This window comes from Bradysia coprophila, chromosome X, assembly GCF_014529535.1.
Source record: "Bradysia coprophila strain Holo2 chromosome X, BU_Bcop_v1, whole genome shotgun sequence".
NCBI lineage: Eukaryota > Metazoa > Arthropoda > Insecta > Diptera > Sciaridae > Bradysia > Bradysia coprophila.
This window is the reverse complement of record NC_050737.1, coordinates 8080788-8098660: the sequence shown is the minus strand read 5'-3', so window position 1 is coordinate 8098660 and position 17873 is coordinate 8080788. Positions and strand designations below refer to the sequence as shown.

The window sequence follows — 17873 nt, the reverse complement described above, 5'->3', positions numbered from 1 at the left end:
ACGGCGTGAATTCTGAAGCCCACTTTTGGCGTGAATTCTGAAAACTGCCACAGCCGCACTTTTCCAATATTTTAGAATTGACTTTTCCTTTATACAGATCTCTATCAAATACGCCGAGCGAAAATGAAACTGTAAACTCCCAACATTGAGCTATTCGTGTAATGCTAAACAGATTGTTTGAACTCGAAGCACTAAAATTCTCTAGAATTCTATTGCCATCTTAAAATTACTATAAAACTACCAAAACCAATCCGGCAGCACAATACACAATACAGTTACTGTACAAACTTTCCTAATATATCAATTTCTTTGTGTAACTGTAAATTATTTCATGCATTTCCATTTTAATGAATTTCTGCAGTTTATCTTTTCACTGCTCTCAGTGCTACAGTGCTTTCCGTATATATAATAACACCGAAAATATATATATTATGCGATATATGTGTACACTTACACTATACATATTCATGTGTAAATAAAAGCAATACATAACAAAGTTGTTGAAAACATGTCAACCAACATTATGTGCGTCCCTGATGTCCTTCTTTCCCTTAATATAACCGAAGAAAAATAAAATTGGTGATCCGTCAAATTGTCAGACTTCGTTACAGAATTATAAAAATGGCATACAGAATTAGTGCAAATGGAAAGTATGGAATATTGTTATACTGGTTGGGAATGGGGAAGTGATAATAATAAATGAAACATATTTTGCGATTTTTGGAAAATTGAATTTCATATTACAATTCTGGTAGACAAAATGTTAAACAAGATAAATTCGCTTGAATGTTACATTACATTCTGGAAATGGAAAATACATTTGACTGTATATCGGACTAATGTTATTGTACAAATGCTCACTACATGGGGCTTTTTTTTGTTGAATTCATTATAGTTAAGATGGATTGGAAATAGAAAGATCGTCGACCAGATAGTAGAAAAACTTCAATATAAAACACAAAATACGCTCTATATGTAGTGCATTTTACAAGATTGTTTAAAATCAAACGCAAATTCAAAAATAGAAATATTTTCCCTGACTAGTACATACATAAACAAACGTGTTCGGTTCGAGCTTGAAAGATATCTCTTGTCGACTGATTAAAACCTATTGAAAACCTCATTATTACCCAGCATTTAATCCACATTAGAGATAAACTCAGACCGAGTATTCACGAGTATACCGCTGAATTCAAAAATATCCAAAGTTCTATTTTCAGCACACATTACCAACACATTATCGTACTCTGTTTATTCTGCAAAATTCTATCACTGACATTATAATTAATTTGTCTCACCGACATAAGCGCATCAAAACCGATTACAGTATATAACCAATCAGAAACACAAAAAAATGAACGAATTGTCAACACCAGCAACATGTAACTGAACACGGGACAGAACTAAGTTTGATAACTATGAGCAACCAAAGTTTTGATGACGACTTGCTAAACATAAGTTGCGGATGATTGTTAGATCGAATGAGTTAAAATTTTGGTATACTTTTGTAGGTGATGATTGATGGGCAGTGAAAAGTAAACTCAGAAATATACCGAAAATAACATTAGTATGTAAGGCATTTTCTGACATGTTTTTTATGGTTTTAGTACACCTTGAGCATATATATACCGAGCATACGAAATTTAATACGTGACCCAATACCAAGTTATTTTAGATGTAGACGATTCTATGAGAAGACCTTAAATAGTCGTCTGAATGACTTTACTGAAGAACAGACACATACACAGTTACTTGATCAGAAAATGCAAATGTAACAGTGAATGCTTTTAGAAAATTCATTAAATTTATTACAGAAAAAAACATTTGTACAAAAAAAATTTGCTAGTCCTTCCACTATATACTTCGAAGGAATTATTTACCTCTGAAAATGATTCTATAAAGCTGACTGGAAAAATCGTGAAAAAAATTACCTCTTTAGCCATTAAATGAAAGTAAAAATAAATACGCTTAGGTAGGCATGTGACTATACACATATATGCGGTTTAACAAAACGCAACTTAATGTAAAAATCATGTTCTGTAAATTGTTTACGTAAATATTATGCAACTGTAAAATGATACGTTCATTAAGGGTGACTTTACCATTTTGATTCTTATCGCAATGTTCGCCTCGTATATTATATTAAACTACTTCACGTCCATTCGACTGTTTGATTTTGATGGCGTAGTTAAACACACAATATCAACAATCTTTATACGATTAGTGTCTTTATAATGTCTTGTGTGCTGAGCCAAGATCAATTTCAAAGTTTTTAAAATTATGAGAATCAGTTGTCGCTTATAATTCTTACAACCAGAGATGATGGGGAGATTTTTTTTATAATAATAGGCTATGTGGGGTACATTAGGCATTAGACATAGGCTTCTCGTTTGTCTTATAAAAAATGTCCTTAGAAAACAAAATAAGAATATCAGTCTATAGTATAGACACAACAGAGATAACTTTCAATTTCCGTTACGAGATTTATGTATTAATCTCTTATGTTATAATATGTTGCTTAACAAATGATAGACTAGATTCTTCTGTTGGAAACGTGCCCAAACAACTATTTGAGAATTTCTTGTTTCTAAAAGTGTAACTCCAAACTATTTTTGCTGTAAGATCATCTGCCACACCATTTTCGAGATAAATTTTCATAATTTCTTTAGCGTGTTTGTACCGAGCGTCTAGGCGACGGTAAAAATTCAAATTATGAAAACATAAAAACCACCAAAATTCATAATTTTGTTGGATAATTCAATCTGCTCAAACCAAGAGGTTTATCACAGTTTGTTCTTTTTCCGAAAACCCACTCATCTTCAGCCTGTTCCGTTGATGTTACTCGTCGTTTTGTTAGACGGCGATTTCTCTTTTCCACTAGTTATTGTGTCCTAACTAATCATTGTAAGGTAGAGGTTTTTCCTGTCGTTTTCCTTTCACTTTCAGCCAATTATCTTTGAGAATTAAAAACTACAGACACGCTGGCGTGCATTGGATTGAAAATCCGCCGTTAGGCTAGATTCTTGTGGATTTAGAATAGCTTACTAGCTTGGAGATTGATATTTTGCCTTGTGTGATCTAGCCGACAGTAAGAGCCGCAAGAGCCACACTGAAGGCGAGTACATATTCCTTGAAAAATGGTTGAAAAATTACTGAAAAATAGCATACACTACATAGTCCACTAGGCTAGAAAAAACGTTGAAAAATGTGTGGAATTACAGTCCACAGTTACCAATTTACATTCTAATGGTATAGAAATACTGGGGTGAAATATAATTACCAGTACTTGTATAGTATTAGAATGTAAATTGGTAACTGTGGACTGTAATTCCACACATTTTTCAACAATTTTTCAGTCAGTGGACTGTATGCTATTTTTCAATCATTTTTCAACCATTTTTCAGGAACTTTGTACTCAAGGACGAAATTTACAATAACAGTGAGATAAGATTCTAAATAATTTCTTGAACTTTTGATGATATGATAATTAGGAGGCATGGCTCTGTCAAATCATTTTTCTACTTGTTACGCAAATATTTGAGTAATTTTAGTGAATTTTAAGTGATCCATACCCAACATCATTTTTTACAATACTTAATAAAAGTCCAACGGTCACCCGATCCAGACTTTCTAAGGTCCATTGAAAATTAAGAAACTTTCAACTATACGTGCAAGTAGACACATCGACGGTTATAAAATTATTTCCTAATCAAAACGCGATAAGTCAAGTATACAAGTACTTGACAAGTATGTAATGGTATAAATGTTACATGTGAGGTGAGGTAGGCTGAGTAGGTATTTGTTTGAAGTTAACGATTATTTTCAATTCCGATTTGAGATTTAAGATCAACCGGAGTTATCTATATGATTAAACAAGTGAAATTCGAAAATATTTTTTGACGCTGCGACCGGTTAAACTTAAGGATATTAGGACTCAGGGGAAGTCCAAAAAAGATGTTAAGTGTTATACAGTGTTTGAATTTATTAAGATGCTTTTCACTTCGTTTGAAATTAAATTTTTTAGAACCATGGTTTACCCAAAGTTGGCCTAATTTGTTTTCTACATCTTTCTAAAAGTTACACACATTCTTTAGATTGATTGATCCAAAATAGCTAAATGGTGAAAACATCTATTGACCAAAGAAACTTCACTAAGTTCTTCAACCCTACAAAAAAATGCCGTTACTGCAATATTTTCATAGGAGACAAAAACGAAAAACCCCAAAAGTTAGAAATGACTAAAAATAAAGAACAAGAAGAAAACTTGAGACTTTCATTTTTTTTTACTTAGCTTTAAAAGAAGATCATTTACAAACAACTGGCGTAACTACTGTTTATAATATTTTCATGTATATGATTTGAAATCTTCTACTTCAATAAATTTAACATAAATTTTGCTTACATCATCTGCTAATATTTTTTTAAATTCATTAGTTCACACAATGCAGGGGCAAACTTTATAAATAAAATAGTTATTTACGCATCTGTTGTGAGAAAAATTCCGTAATTTATGCCCAAGGCATGAAAAGAATATTGTCGTCGTTGTCGATCCTAGATGATTTGCCACTTCTTACCAGTGCAAAACTATATCATTTTGGGCTCTAGATTCTACATTTACAAGCATCATCAACGCCTCTCTCGTCCGTCCCCTTATTCCTCTTCTTTTTTAAGGACCACATAAATGCAGAGTCTGCATTGTAGGTGTCACTTATGCAAAGCCCATAAATTAGTATCAACAGATCATTATTTACAAATTTGTTCTGGCTGCTAACTACTGTGTTGTGTTAGAAAGTTATAGTACCAGATCCAGAAGAACCATTTTCGTAGCGTTAATACTAAGAAAGGAAGCCTTAAATACAAAAACACGTCGAAACATTATTGAGCGTATTTCAATGTAACCAAGAATAGATAACAAATAAGTCACATGTCTTCCTGAATTTTAATTTTCTTTTCACAAAATAATCAGCCAATTTATTAGCGACTAATTGATTCGTTTTTTTCCTCTTTTTCAATTTCAACATTTTCAAAGTTAAACTACGGCTGGGATATTTTTGGCAAGTCATTAAACTACTTTACAAGTTTCTCACCTCGCATGCACACACAAAAGAAGCATACCACTGTGTAAATAGGGGTTAATGTTATGGTATTCAAATTGGCCTAATCACCCACATCATTGCGGGCGACAAAATCTAAAATCTACCCTCTTTTTTATGGAATATACAAAATAAAAAACGTCAAGAAAGCTGAGTGCGCTTGGCTTGTTTCAATATTATTCATGTTAATTTCACCTGATAAACAGTTCAAAATATGGTAGAGTAAATGAATATTTAAAGTACATGTAAATAAAGTACATCATGCATACGACGAGTGGCTCTTATAAATAGAGTGGTTCGTTGAATGTGATTTTGCTTTCATGATATTAATAATGAAATGTCGGTGTTGGTTTCTTATGTTTTTTTTTTCATTTGACCAAAAACAACGGGATATTTACGTTACCCTATTTAGAGGCTTCAAGTCAATAACATGCGTTGTATACTTCTTTATTCAAAAGTAGAACGAATTCGTTCAGAAGATAAACGTTTCATTCTTTGTATAGCCTTTGTTTTAAACGTCCGATGAAGTGAAACAAAAGGAAACAACAATGGGTGAGTGACATTGCGTAGGTGTTATGCAGAGAAGACTGAAAGTAATGGTATTTCCTGCTTGGAATAAATTACTATTATCGGTGGTTAAGGTAAAAAAAAGGGAAGGACATAGATCTTGTACAATGTACATGATGTAATGCATAAGATGCAAAGAAGGAATTGAACGATTATCTCAAGTCGAAACGAAAACATTGAGTTTGGTCCTAATACTTTATGAACGAAGGATTAAAGATTCCAAACGAGTCCTGAAATTCCACTAAAGATCGATTTCTGTTTGCACAAAAATTGTGAAAAATTCGATAATGATATAGCGATGCTCTCTTGTTGTCTTGGAAAGGATCTGGAGTGGAACAACTGACGGGAGGTGGTTGAAACAGACATTTGATTTCGATGGTTTTTACCAAGATTTAAAAGGTAAGGAAGGCACAGCATGTACTCTTAAGATCGATTCATCCAAATTAGTTATGGCCATACTACCTTACCTTATGTTATTTAAAGTGACTACACAAAATAAGCGATAAGCTCTTTATAATGAGAGTATGTTAGGTTGGTCACATTGGATGCCTTGTGCTAACATGATAGGTCGATTATTAGACTTATGTAAAGCACATCCGTAAATACATCAAGTTATCACGCTAGTCTTGGCAGTTAGAATTACAAGATTTTGTGTCAATCAATTCACTCCGTAAGTGCGGTCGAAATTCAAAATGGAAAGTGTGGAGGTCTTTTTGACTTAGCGTCATTTTCATACAAAGAAGCGTTGACATGTATTTTTCGGTCCACTTTTTCATCAAATCCAAATTGGTGCCAAAATGAAGGTATTGGTGCCAAATGACAAATGAAATTTTAAAAACAAATTTTTATTGGAAGACCTCTTGTGCCAGACAAATCAAATTATCGTAATTTCAACTTGTCTGGTACGACAGGCCTTTTATTAAAAATTTAATTTTAAAATTTCATTCGCCATTTGGCACCAATACCTTCATTTTGGCACCAATTTGGATTACGATGTGAGATGGCCGAGATACACACTACCCTCGTTAGGGCCCTTCTAGAAGTCGTAGAACAAATGTTTTTCGTTTGTGTAGTGTAGCAAAATGGCATAGGTTTGAAGCCGTGGCCTTATGAAAGACTCAAAGTGTCGTGGGCTCCAGGTCTATTCGAATTTTCACAGTAGTTACTGGTATATTTCCACAATTTGAAGAATAGGGATAACTCAAATTAGTCAACTTTTTTTCAAAATTAAAGAGGGTAAAAAATAGGTTAGTAACACGAAAAATGATTGTAATTTGATACAGTCAGAGGCAGTGAAATTTAAGCATGGATTTGCTTCAGCTGTTTTTTAGAACAAGATGTATTAACAGTTTTCATTGTATGTGTGGATCAGCTGAATAACAGCTGAAGCAAATTCATGCTGAAATTTCACTGTCTCCTGACTGTATCCTGACTCTGATAAAATGTTTTGCGGAAAATTATCTTCGGCCTGTACACAATCTTCATTTTTTTATTTGTTTTGACGTTATGAGGTGTTCACTGGATTGAACATATTTACAATTGTAAATTTATTGAGATAATATTCTAACTAAATCTCATTGACAACAAACGAATGCTAAGCTTTGTTAACTTATGAAAGATTTTTCAAACCTTCACAGGCAACACATACCCATGTGACGAGGGTTTTGATTCTTCTTGTCGTTGAATTGCTAACCAAAATATGACTGGGCCATTATTTTACTTGGTTAGCTCGAATGTCTTACGAATGAGTTCAAAACCGCAGTTGAAGTTTTGTTGGTCGAATGTCGAAAATGCGATTCTGTTGATCTTTGTTTACTCGTTGTATACTACATGCTCACTAACGAGTCATTCTTTATTAGTAAAACACTTGAGGCTGACCTACTACAATACACACGTTTTTTTCACTCCTCAATAAACAAAACCAATTTAAAATTCATTACGTAACGAACCATATACATGCCCAGATCGTAATGGTAGTAGTAACCCGTCCAATAACAAAAAACTTAAAACTAAAAATATTCAAACATCGAATATTTTTTCACTTAATCATAATGTTTTATCAACGACAGATTTGAAATATAACTCAGTGAAAAAACAATCAAGAGTTGCGATGCCGTCTTGCGTAGAATATAATAAACTTGGTCCATCTTTTGATCGTAAAGTAAGCATTCAGTGAGAGGAAAGTCGAAATGGCAGGATCATTTGTAGTGGAATCCGTACTTTGGGTACGAAGAGAGAAATCAGAAAAAGTCGTTTTTCAGTATTAGTCTCTTCGATACGAGTGAAACGAAATCCTTTTTAATGGACTGAGGACTAAGCTGAAAATACTGAACGATATTGTATCACGTATCTGCGTACATATTGACATAATGGAAAAGGCAAATCAAATGTTAAAACGGAATAACTCACTAGATTTGTTTACTATTGTAGGGTACCGATTAATTGCTAAGGTCTACAACTGTCGCATACCCGCTTTCATTCATTACATCAAATTCTAATTTTTATTCCTTTTTCACTGTTGTAAAGTATGAGTGTTCCAGCGCTGCACACTTGATTAAGTTTAGCGTGGGCTCTTTAATTGATTAATTTAGACAAGATCAATGATTTTATACATTTTTTACCATGTTATGCTCGCTATAATACATTGGGATAAAAAAAGAAGAATTCTACATAAAATGGGTGTATTGTGTAACTGTTTCGATATATTTGTTTTCGTGAAATGAAACGACCCGTTTGAAGCGAGTAGAATTAAATTGAAAATGTTCAGTAGTTTTATTCAATTCGATTTAGGATTTGCTGTCCGACAACATGATTTGCATTATGAAGTGATTGAAGATTGAGGGATAAGAGCTAGCAGACAATGGCCAAGAACATTGTCTTCATGACCTATAACATGCTATGAGTATTTACTTATTTAAGATTCGTAATCAGATGGTGCTCGCAATGACTATGGAGTAAAATGTGTCATGCTACCGTTCAAACATATTTGTTCACTAAACGTTCAATAAAATCTGAGGAAATGACTAAGCCAATTATTTCAATATCTTTGTGGTTTCACCTTGTACGCCAAAATTGTTTATCTAGAAAAATAATTTACCACTAAAATCCCTCTAGAGCATTTTTGTTTATTTCGGTATATAATGTTCTCGGCAGATAAAAAAGATTGTGCATCTCTTGCCAAAATTTTTTATCATCAGTCCACTTCAAATGGAGCATAAGGTAAAGAAGGTCGGCGAACAAATCATGAAAAGTAAACTTTTTGCTGTCCATTTCAATAGCACCCCATTAATAATGTAATTAGCCGATTGACATGGTGTGAAAAGACAGTAACATTATTTTGAAGATGTTGCATGCAATTTGATATGATTTTATGAATTTGAATATTCGACTGTCTCATAGCGACTTATTTATGGTCAAACATTCAAAAGGATTCATTTCAATATTTGAAACGACGAAAAAAAATTACGTCGTACCTTTCTGACCCTTCAAGTCGGTGGATGTTGTGTGTATGATGTCAACATCATTACGAAATGTTACGGGTATTGTCGCTCAAGTTTAAGTTGGTATATCGATAACTTAAAAGATGAGTGAGTCTACCTCAGGACGACTAGTCATCTCTTATCTACAACCGTGAATTCTAATCAATGAAATTTTCGTAGTTTATGTTAGGACTACGCAAAAAATTGGTGTTTGATTTATGGACAATCAATTAAATCAACGTCGTCATATAAAATATCCGCCTTAATTTATACTGATATTAATTGCAACGTAACGATGACACTGCGTGGCCTATCATTTTGATCTGGAAGTAGGAGTAGGAGTATGAGATATCAGTGGATAAAACCTTTTAGAAGCGGCTAGCCATCTATTATTGACAATAAGGACATCAATAAACGAGAAGCTCAGAATAATGCGCTCTTATGTAATGAAATGTTTATAAAGAACAGAAGAAGTACTAGATTTTCATAGCAATACTTAGAACAATGTAAGTAACAGATTTTTCCAGACATTGGACAACCATTTCAGAATTCGCACCGAGATTTATACAACATTTTATGCAACAGAGGATAAGCTTGTCATTTATAGAATGCATCTGTGTATTCCAAAAGGAATTTCGTGAAATTTCACAAATATTTTAATGAGTTTCAATACTAAAATTGATGAAATTAAAAACCGCTACCTACGACATAATGAGTAGAGTAACTGTTTGTTTTGTAGTAATTTGTAACGTGCCTGATATAAGTACTCACTCGAGCAATACGCCCCCGTAATAATGATTTACGTTGTACACCTCCAAATAATCTATCTATTACTACACTTAGCATGCTGAACATAGGTAAAATATTAAAATTTTATTTATGGATCAGACAGTCTGTCACTCTGTACGAATTGCGAAAAGGAACTGTGACACCAGAGACATTTCGCTGTTATAAAATAAAAATTAACATCTGCCTATTATCCCGTGAATATGTTATGCGACATGAAAATTAAAATAGCGCCTTCTTATGTTAGTAAACGAATTATGATGCAAGGAAAATAGTAGATTACATTGGATGCTGCGAAAGTAATTTATTACATGAGGTAACAATTTTGGGACAATAGCAAACTCACAAATGTGTTTTTTGAGCAACTACCTATGGTAAATGTCTTTTGTTAATGGTAAGAGTAGAGTTTCGTATATTAATATCTGAGCGGAAGACGAACAATTTGCTCAGAAACACATGAGTGAGTTTGTATACCAAGGTTGTTTTGAAATTAATGAATTACGTAGGAGCTGGACAATATAATGTTTTTCTTTATTAAAACCAGCTGTTTTATCTAGTAAAACACGCATAAACGTTTCGTGCCCATTGTGCTAACATCAATGTAGTCTGGTCTATTACCTGTCCCTGTGAATGTTGTTTACCATAAAGTAATTCACGTAAAATGAACCAAAAATATTCTTCATGTAATTCTTCTTCACATGAGGCAAACTGCTTTGTAATGTTCAACTTTCGCATGGGATAGTCAATAAAATATTGTCACTACTCAGTATAAGGTGAATGATCTATAAAATTGAATTTTTTTTTATGACAAAGCTCAAATGTTTGTTTTGGAAGTGTTGTTAACTTGTGCTTATACTCGGCTTCGCCTTGGGTTGACAATTTTCACATCTATTGCGCATAATTTATATTTAGGCATATGTTAGCGTAATAGCTATCAATTTACTCTCAGAAATTTAGCTCAGAGGAAATCGTTAAATTCAAGGAGGTAGCTCGGACCTCAGTGTTGTATGTGCTGATCATAAGGGTTCTTTCATCTAAACAACGTCAGAGCTAGATGTTTCATCTGTTATCGACGGCAGAAGAAGAAGTAGAAGATCTCCTGTTAATTTGTAGAAAACATATAGAACAAAAGAAGTAATAGACTCGATAACTACACTGATGATACTGTGAGGGCCTAAAGACTTAAATTTTAATTCTAACTTAATATCATTCACTAAAATGAAGAGGAACCATTAGGCTTGAAACGAGAACATGAATCTGCAGAATTGCTGTAAATCGTTGCAAACCGTCAGACCTTAGATATATTTAAGTTAAGCAAAAGTCGATGTACTTACTTTGAGGCTTTGGCACATTTCGTTTCACTTGCATCCATTTATACGTCGGTTGCGATGTTTGCGGCTGTTGCTGTTGGGTATGAGCTCCTGGTGAACCGTGTGACGACAGCCGCACATTCGGTGTAACCAGTTGTCGCAGCTGATTCGTACTGTGCAATGTGGACATTGTCGTCATTCCCATATGATGTGTTAGCTGATTCTCCATATATTCGGTATGGGGACCTCGATGCTGATGCCATGAAGTTGATGGAGTTGTTGCCGTTGAATGGGAATGACTTTGACCGGCAGGTATTAGAATATCATCGCCAATGTTGTATGACTGAGGAATCGATGATTTATCGTCGGTGTTAATATAAACGTTGTTAGCGTGCGCCGTCTGATTGTACATATAATCCAAATTCGTATAGCTCAGCCCATTGTCCGAACTGATAATATGATCTTGGATGACGGTTGACTGGTTATTAGGATGCGAACTGTAAAAGTTTGGTACACCACCACCGGCTTCGTAATAGTTATCATCCGATGGTGAATTAGCCGTTATTCCGTATTCGGCAGCTAATGGTGTATATAGATGGGGATGATAACAGTGACTCGATGATGAATTCGACGACGTGGATGTGGGTGTTGTATTTGGTGTTGCATTTGCATGATTGAAAGCAATCGAGTCATTTTCACCGACTTGATGATGGTGGTGATGGCTTGGAAAATAAGCATAGCCGGATGATCCAATGTCGGATGGTTGATATCCGGTTGGATGTGATGTATGATGATTTCCATACATACTAACGTCCATCATATTGATCACGAGCACATATATCTGTAAGACACTCTTTGTTTGATTATATTTGATTAACAGATGCGCGTGATATACAAAATAAATCATAAATTCAAATGAAGCACATCACTGACACACCGGCGCGCATTTTTTAACTTAATTTTTATTTATGACGAATAAGAAGCAATAAATCAACAACCGGACAAACGAAATGGAAATTCAATTGACGAATTTGCACAAACGTAATCCTATAATTTCATTCAGTGTTAATGTATGACAAACTGCACAATCACTTTGGAGGTGTTCTAAACAACAAAAATTAAAAAAACGTTCAACAATCACCAACACAACACGATGTGTTCACTATACCGACTAGACTGCATATGATTTACGATTATTCAATTTGTAAGCTATGTGATTGGAACCATTGTAGTCATCCCACTCTGAACACATGAATTGCCAAAGATAAAGCTTTACTGTCTCTGTTCCGCTTCATATCGCTGTTTACTGAGGGCGGTAACGTTTCGTAATTCATAAGTAACTAATTTTGTACAACTCAATGTGAACAATTGAGAATGTTAAACCATTCACAGATTTGTATTTTCAGTGTCAGTCTTATGTTCGATTAATGAAATTCAGAAATTTTCTATTTACATTTTGTTAAAAATGAAGTTTTACACGAATAAACGTTCGTAATCTGATTTGAACTGTAGTAGATACGGTGGCTGTTGCATCTTTGAGAGTTACTGCATCAGAGGACGCTTCTTCATTTTTATGGACATTGTTTTGCAGTTGATGTGATTGTTGATAGGATTTGTGTATAGCTTCATTAAAAGCAAAGAGTTGCATATTGGTGAAATTACTGTGCTTGGATCGCGTTCTTTAAATTGTTTTTCTGATTGTCGTCCTAATTGCTTAAATCTGTGCGTACAGCTGCAGATTTTAGTTGAATCGTCAGTAAACGGACTTTCGTAACGTCGAAGCAACAAGCATTGACAAAAGTGGTCCTAAATCTCATGCGGTGACGTTCCTAATGACGTTAATTTTAAAATTTATTGACGGTTGTTTCTCCAGTTTGTTTTAATAACAAAAATAGTAATAAAACTCTCGGCTTTCCGATCACCGTTCATATTCATTAGCAAATCTACTGACGTTGAAATGTAGTTCCGGAACGTAACCCATCAATTTTATGAATTAATTTGCTTAAAAGAAGTCGAGTTAGATTGTTGTGTTTTGTTGGCAATCTAACAAATGAAGATTTAATGAAACGACTTTGAACAAATATTTTTCTGTTAAAACTTTACAGATTGTCACTGTATACCGATGATCTGGAGGAAGACCTTATTTCTTCGTAAATCAAGCAGGTCTCTTTGTCAATGCAATGAACTCATTTCATTAAGTCACTGCGAGTGGGAATAGTAAACTGTGTAATAGGGTGAGCGTACCAATCCTCGGACAAGAATGAATCCTCGGACACCTATTGTTCTTTCATTCATAAACGTTTTTTTATGAATGAGGGAACAATAAGTGACGGTATTTTCAAACGTAGCCTCACTTAAGTTTCATGAAATGATTCGTTTATTCAAACGACCTTTAAAATGGTCATATAGATCGCATAAATAGTATTTACAATAATAAATACTGTGAGTATACCCAGGCGCAGATAGTCACAGAAAATTTTGTGACAATATTTAGTTCAAAATAAGCACGATAAAATTATTCAATTTATATCAGTGTTCATTTTCATACAGTGTGTATAGGTCCCTTGCTGACTTTTCAAAAATGAACCGCTACTGCCTGGATTATTTTACTATGCCGTGAAAGAAGTAAAATATTTGAAAGTTTCCCGCCTTGTTGAAACTGAACACTGATTACAAGAAACTGTGACAAATTAACACCTTTTTCCCCATTTACGCAGCTACTAACCACTTTTAATATATTAATTTCACTGTGAATTTAACCAAAAATGCTGACTGATGGACTACTCCAGTCAAAGTATTTGCAAGTAGCAAAAGTCAACCCTTCCATAACTGACAAGAAACTATAATCGATCAATATTTATCAATTTAGAATTTAGGTACAGAAAATTGCAAAAAAATATTAATTTAATGTAAATATTTGATGACAACTAAATTAGCGGCGGTAACATTAAACATGGTTAGATTTTATTATATATTGCTAAAAAATGTACAATTTTAAGAAAAAATTGATGATTCAAGTTTTTGTGTGAAAGGTTGTGGAAAGTTCCTTAAATTTTAATTACAAATTTCGACTTGCACGTTTTTAATCATTATTTTCGCAACTGGACAACACTTCTTAGATGTTTCTTAGACGTATGAAGGTTGTTTTTTCACTGTTTCGCTGGACTTTTTTTTGTCATTAGTGACAGGCAGAAACCAAAAAATTATCAATAAATAATTATTTAATATTTTGAACGATCTTGCAACGGACCATCAGAGTACCAAATGAGTATGTGTAAATGATTGTAGTGTTCTTGTGGACATGTGATTTGAAATGAAAAATTGAGCACAGGTGGGAACCGAACCCACGACCTTCATCTTTAGTTGGTCTGTGGCAGCACAATTTTTTTAGTACATCATTATCTGCTATCTATTTTCTTGTGAAACGCCTTCACTCTGCACCGACGAAATATACTAGAAATGTAATAGAATCATACAAAAATCTATTACATTTGAGATTTAGTTTCGAAACTGCATTTTCCTATAACATCTGTACAGATCATTAATACAGATCATTCATTTCCACTCGTAGTTTTTCAAATACTATAATTATAGAAACCCTTTTCATGCCTTGGGTATAAATTACGGGATACGTAAATAACTATTTCACGTAATCATTCTCAATCAGAAACTCAATTAAAACAAAGTAACAGAAAATGTGTCGGATTTCAAAATTCCATGTGTGTGTTTAAGGGAAACCGACTTACATTGATTTTGAAAAAAACTTTAATTCAACTACAACTGAAATAAGAAAAACGAACGTTGTCAATAAAGTTCGTTGATGAGGAGGAGTATCAATCAATGCAACAGTTTGCTCCTGCGTATAACTTTGTTTCGAACGCTTCCACTAATTTATCGTGTATAGAATGTCATAGCGTTCAACTTTTTGTACGTATTTTTATAGCGAGAATTGTTCATTGATGAAATATCAGTTTTTTCTGCAACGAATTAATCTGACAAATACTTCTAAAGATAAAGTAGGTTTTAGAGGTGCGATATTCGGAAGATTGATTCTGTTTTCAGTCAAATAAGATTTCGCGTCCCCTATAAACTTAGAGTAGGGGCAACATAATAGCTAATATATTGCGTTGTGAGAATCTAGTGTGAAAAATAGCATTCTATAAATTCTTCAGATTATAAAATGACGATATTACAGGAGGTTTAGCACAATTTTGGCAATATTTTTTTTTTTTTTTTTGGAAAATTCCGAACAAGAGATTCCAATTGCTGTCATCGATAAAATAGGAATAGAAGATGGATTACCTGAACTTTCGATTTTCGTTCACTGAACGGCAAGGACTCTACCTACAATGTAATTCCCAGGTCTCAAAATGTTTCAACAGACTTTAACAGATCCTTAAATTAAAATAATATTGAGAAACTAACTGAATAGTACGTCCAATTACAGAATTCCCCTATTCCCCTCAGTTAAGCTGGTACAGACGGCTTTCATCTGTTATCGACCCCGACAGCAATAACAAGCGATAAGCTCTGACTAATGAGACTTTATATAGCAAAAAGCATGTTCAAAACAAATGAAGTAAAAGATATCTGAAATCAATCTCTGAAAATCTTCGATCAAATGAAGTAATAGTTTGAACCGTAAAACTGTTAATGTGCTTACCGTCTGTGACAGGTTAAAATGCCCAATAAAAATTTCTATAAAAATATTGACAACACGCTTCAGCGTAAGGATGTCACACCCGTATGGACTATCTGATCTCGAATATAGCAGCAACTCGTCGAAAATAAATTATTATTCATAATACCCAAACGTTGTAACCACTTGCTGGAAATTTGTTTACATTTCAAAAACATGTTAGATTTATGTTTATGAATTGTTAACATGGAACGTGCAAACTACGCTCTCTATTGGACGATTCAACGCATTCGCCACTCCCCGATTAATTCGATGAATGAAATACAAAGTTCGTTCTTCCATTGGTATATACAAAACGAGTTTCAGTTTTGTCTCTTTCTGTTACACTAACTTGTTGGTTTGATAAACAGAACAGCAAATACGATTTCGGTTGGAAAAGAAAATATTGGCCACTGTGCGTTTTAAACGATACCCTGAACAAATTTTTTCAATTTCTTTAAAAATCTCTCCGCAACTTTGAAGGATAATATTTTCGCAATCGATGCGCCCTCGGCAACCGTTCTTTTTTAATCAACGAGTTATTTACAAACAATTTTGTCACAAATTTTTATTCGACAGATGTTTCATGTCCCTTTTCAACTTTAAAGGTGCATTCGTTTGCATCACCAATTTTCAGTTCGTATCCTTTGGCCAGACTTTAGAGTGGAATACAGTCATGATGAGATTGAGCGATTGAATTTTTTTTTATTAAACACCAAGAGGCCGTCCATAAAGCACGTCCACATGAAGGTATGTTCACAAATGTTAGAAATCGTGTACGTGAATTTTGCCAATGGCAGTGTAAATGATTTTATCGCGATACGTTTGGGTTATGGTACAAAAACGTTTTCACTGTGTGGCGAAAATTGGACATGAAAAGTGTGCTTAACTTTTTAGAACGACATCTGTTACCGTTACAACAACGACAAAAAAAGTGTTGACACCGGTGGTAGTCATCGTAGTAAAATGAAACTGATGAAGTGTGCAGAGTTTGTACCAAACAATTGGCAACATTTTATTCAAAAGAGATGACGGAGTCACGAGATTACACATATAAAGACACTCTCCGTTCTGGGCCAAGTGAAGCAAAATTCCATTATTAGTAGTATTTAGTTCATTTTGTCAATGCTGTATGTTGCATTTTTGTCATCTGTTATCGACAGCAATGACAAAATAAGCAATAACCTCCGTTGAATGTGGTCTCAGATAGTGAAAAGTATATTCAAACTAAAGAAGTACAAGATTTAGTATCTAACACTGATATGTTTATATGTTTGACTAAAATTTTCGGCTGATATATCAAGATTTTCGGATATGGGACTCCGTATCTTGAAATATCAAGATTCCTTTGCTATGGTGCAGGGGTCGTACTACTCCTTATTTTCCTGATTTTCCTTATTTTTGAAAAAACCACCTTATTCCTCCTTATTTTTGAAAAAGTTCCTTTTTTTTCCTTATTTTTCAATAATTTTGACGAGAAAACTACATTTTTGGATAACAGATAATAAAAAAAATCGCTGCGCGGCAGAATACTGAGCAATAGGGTCATCGTAAATCTTCACCCGATCTCCTACTGCTAGTAAACAAACCATAGAAATGTAGTTCCTTGTTGTCGATTTTACTGAAGAAAAATATCCACGTGGATTACAGTAATTTTGCTACCTTCCCACTCAATGGGAAGAGCGGTGTTGAAGAAGGGGAGGGAGGGTGGAATTGAAGGTAACGGACGAATGTTTGGAAAGAATTGCCTCTGTCTCACGCTAAAAAGCGCGGTCAAACTAAGTCAGTTAAAGCATCGACTTTACAAAAAGTCAGTCTAAGAAACAATCTAACGACAATAGAGCACAGTGGGGGAGGGGGTCCCAAAGTTTCAAAATTTTGGTGGACGCCACTTGTGTGCGACCTGTTGGAGGCTTGAAAAGGTCAATGGAATCTACCTGTTCCAAGTCATCTATGGGAA

The 17873-nt window shown here is 34.1% G+C and overlaps 1 protein-coding gene across 3 annotated transcripts in view; it reads right to left on the bottom strand.

Annotated features, from left to right (window-relative positions):
• Positions 1-12419, bottom strand: part of LOC119085769 (homeotic protein labial) — a 44980-nt gene extending 32561 nt beyond the window's left edge. For 2 of the 3 annotated variants that reach the window (XM_037196260.1, XM_037196261.1), the window contains exon 1: positions 11260-12401. In XM_037196260.1, coding sequence (XP_037052155.1) covers positions 11260-12142 — 883 coding nt within the window. In that variant the 5' untranslated portion in view covers positions 12143-12401. Of the gene's footprint in view, positions 1-11259 lie in introns of all 3 variants that reach the window. The other variant, XM_037196259.1, reaches the window with a different exon arrangement.
• Between the last annotated feature and the right edge of the window lie 5454 nt (positions 12420-17873).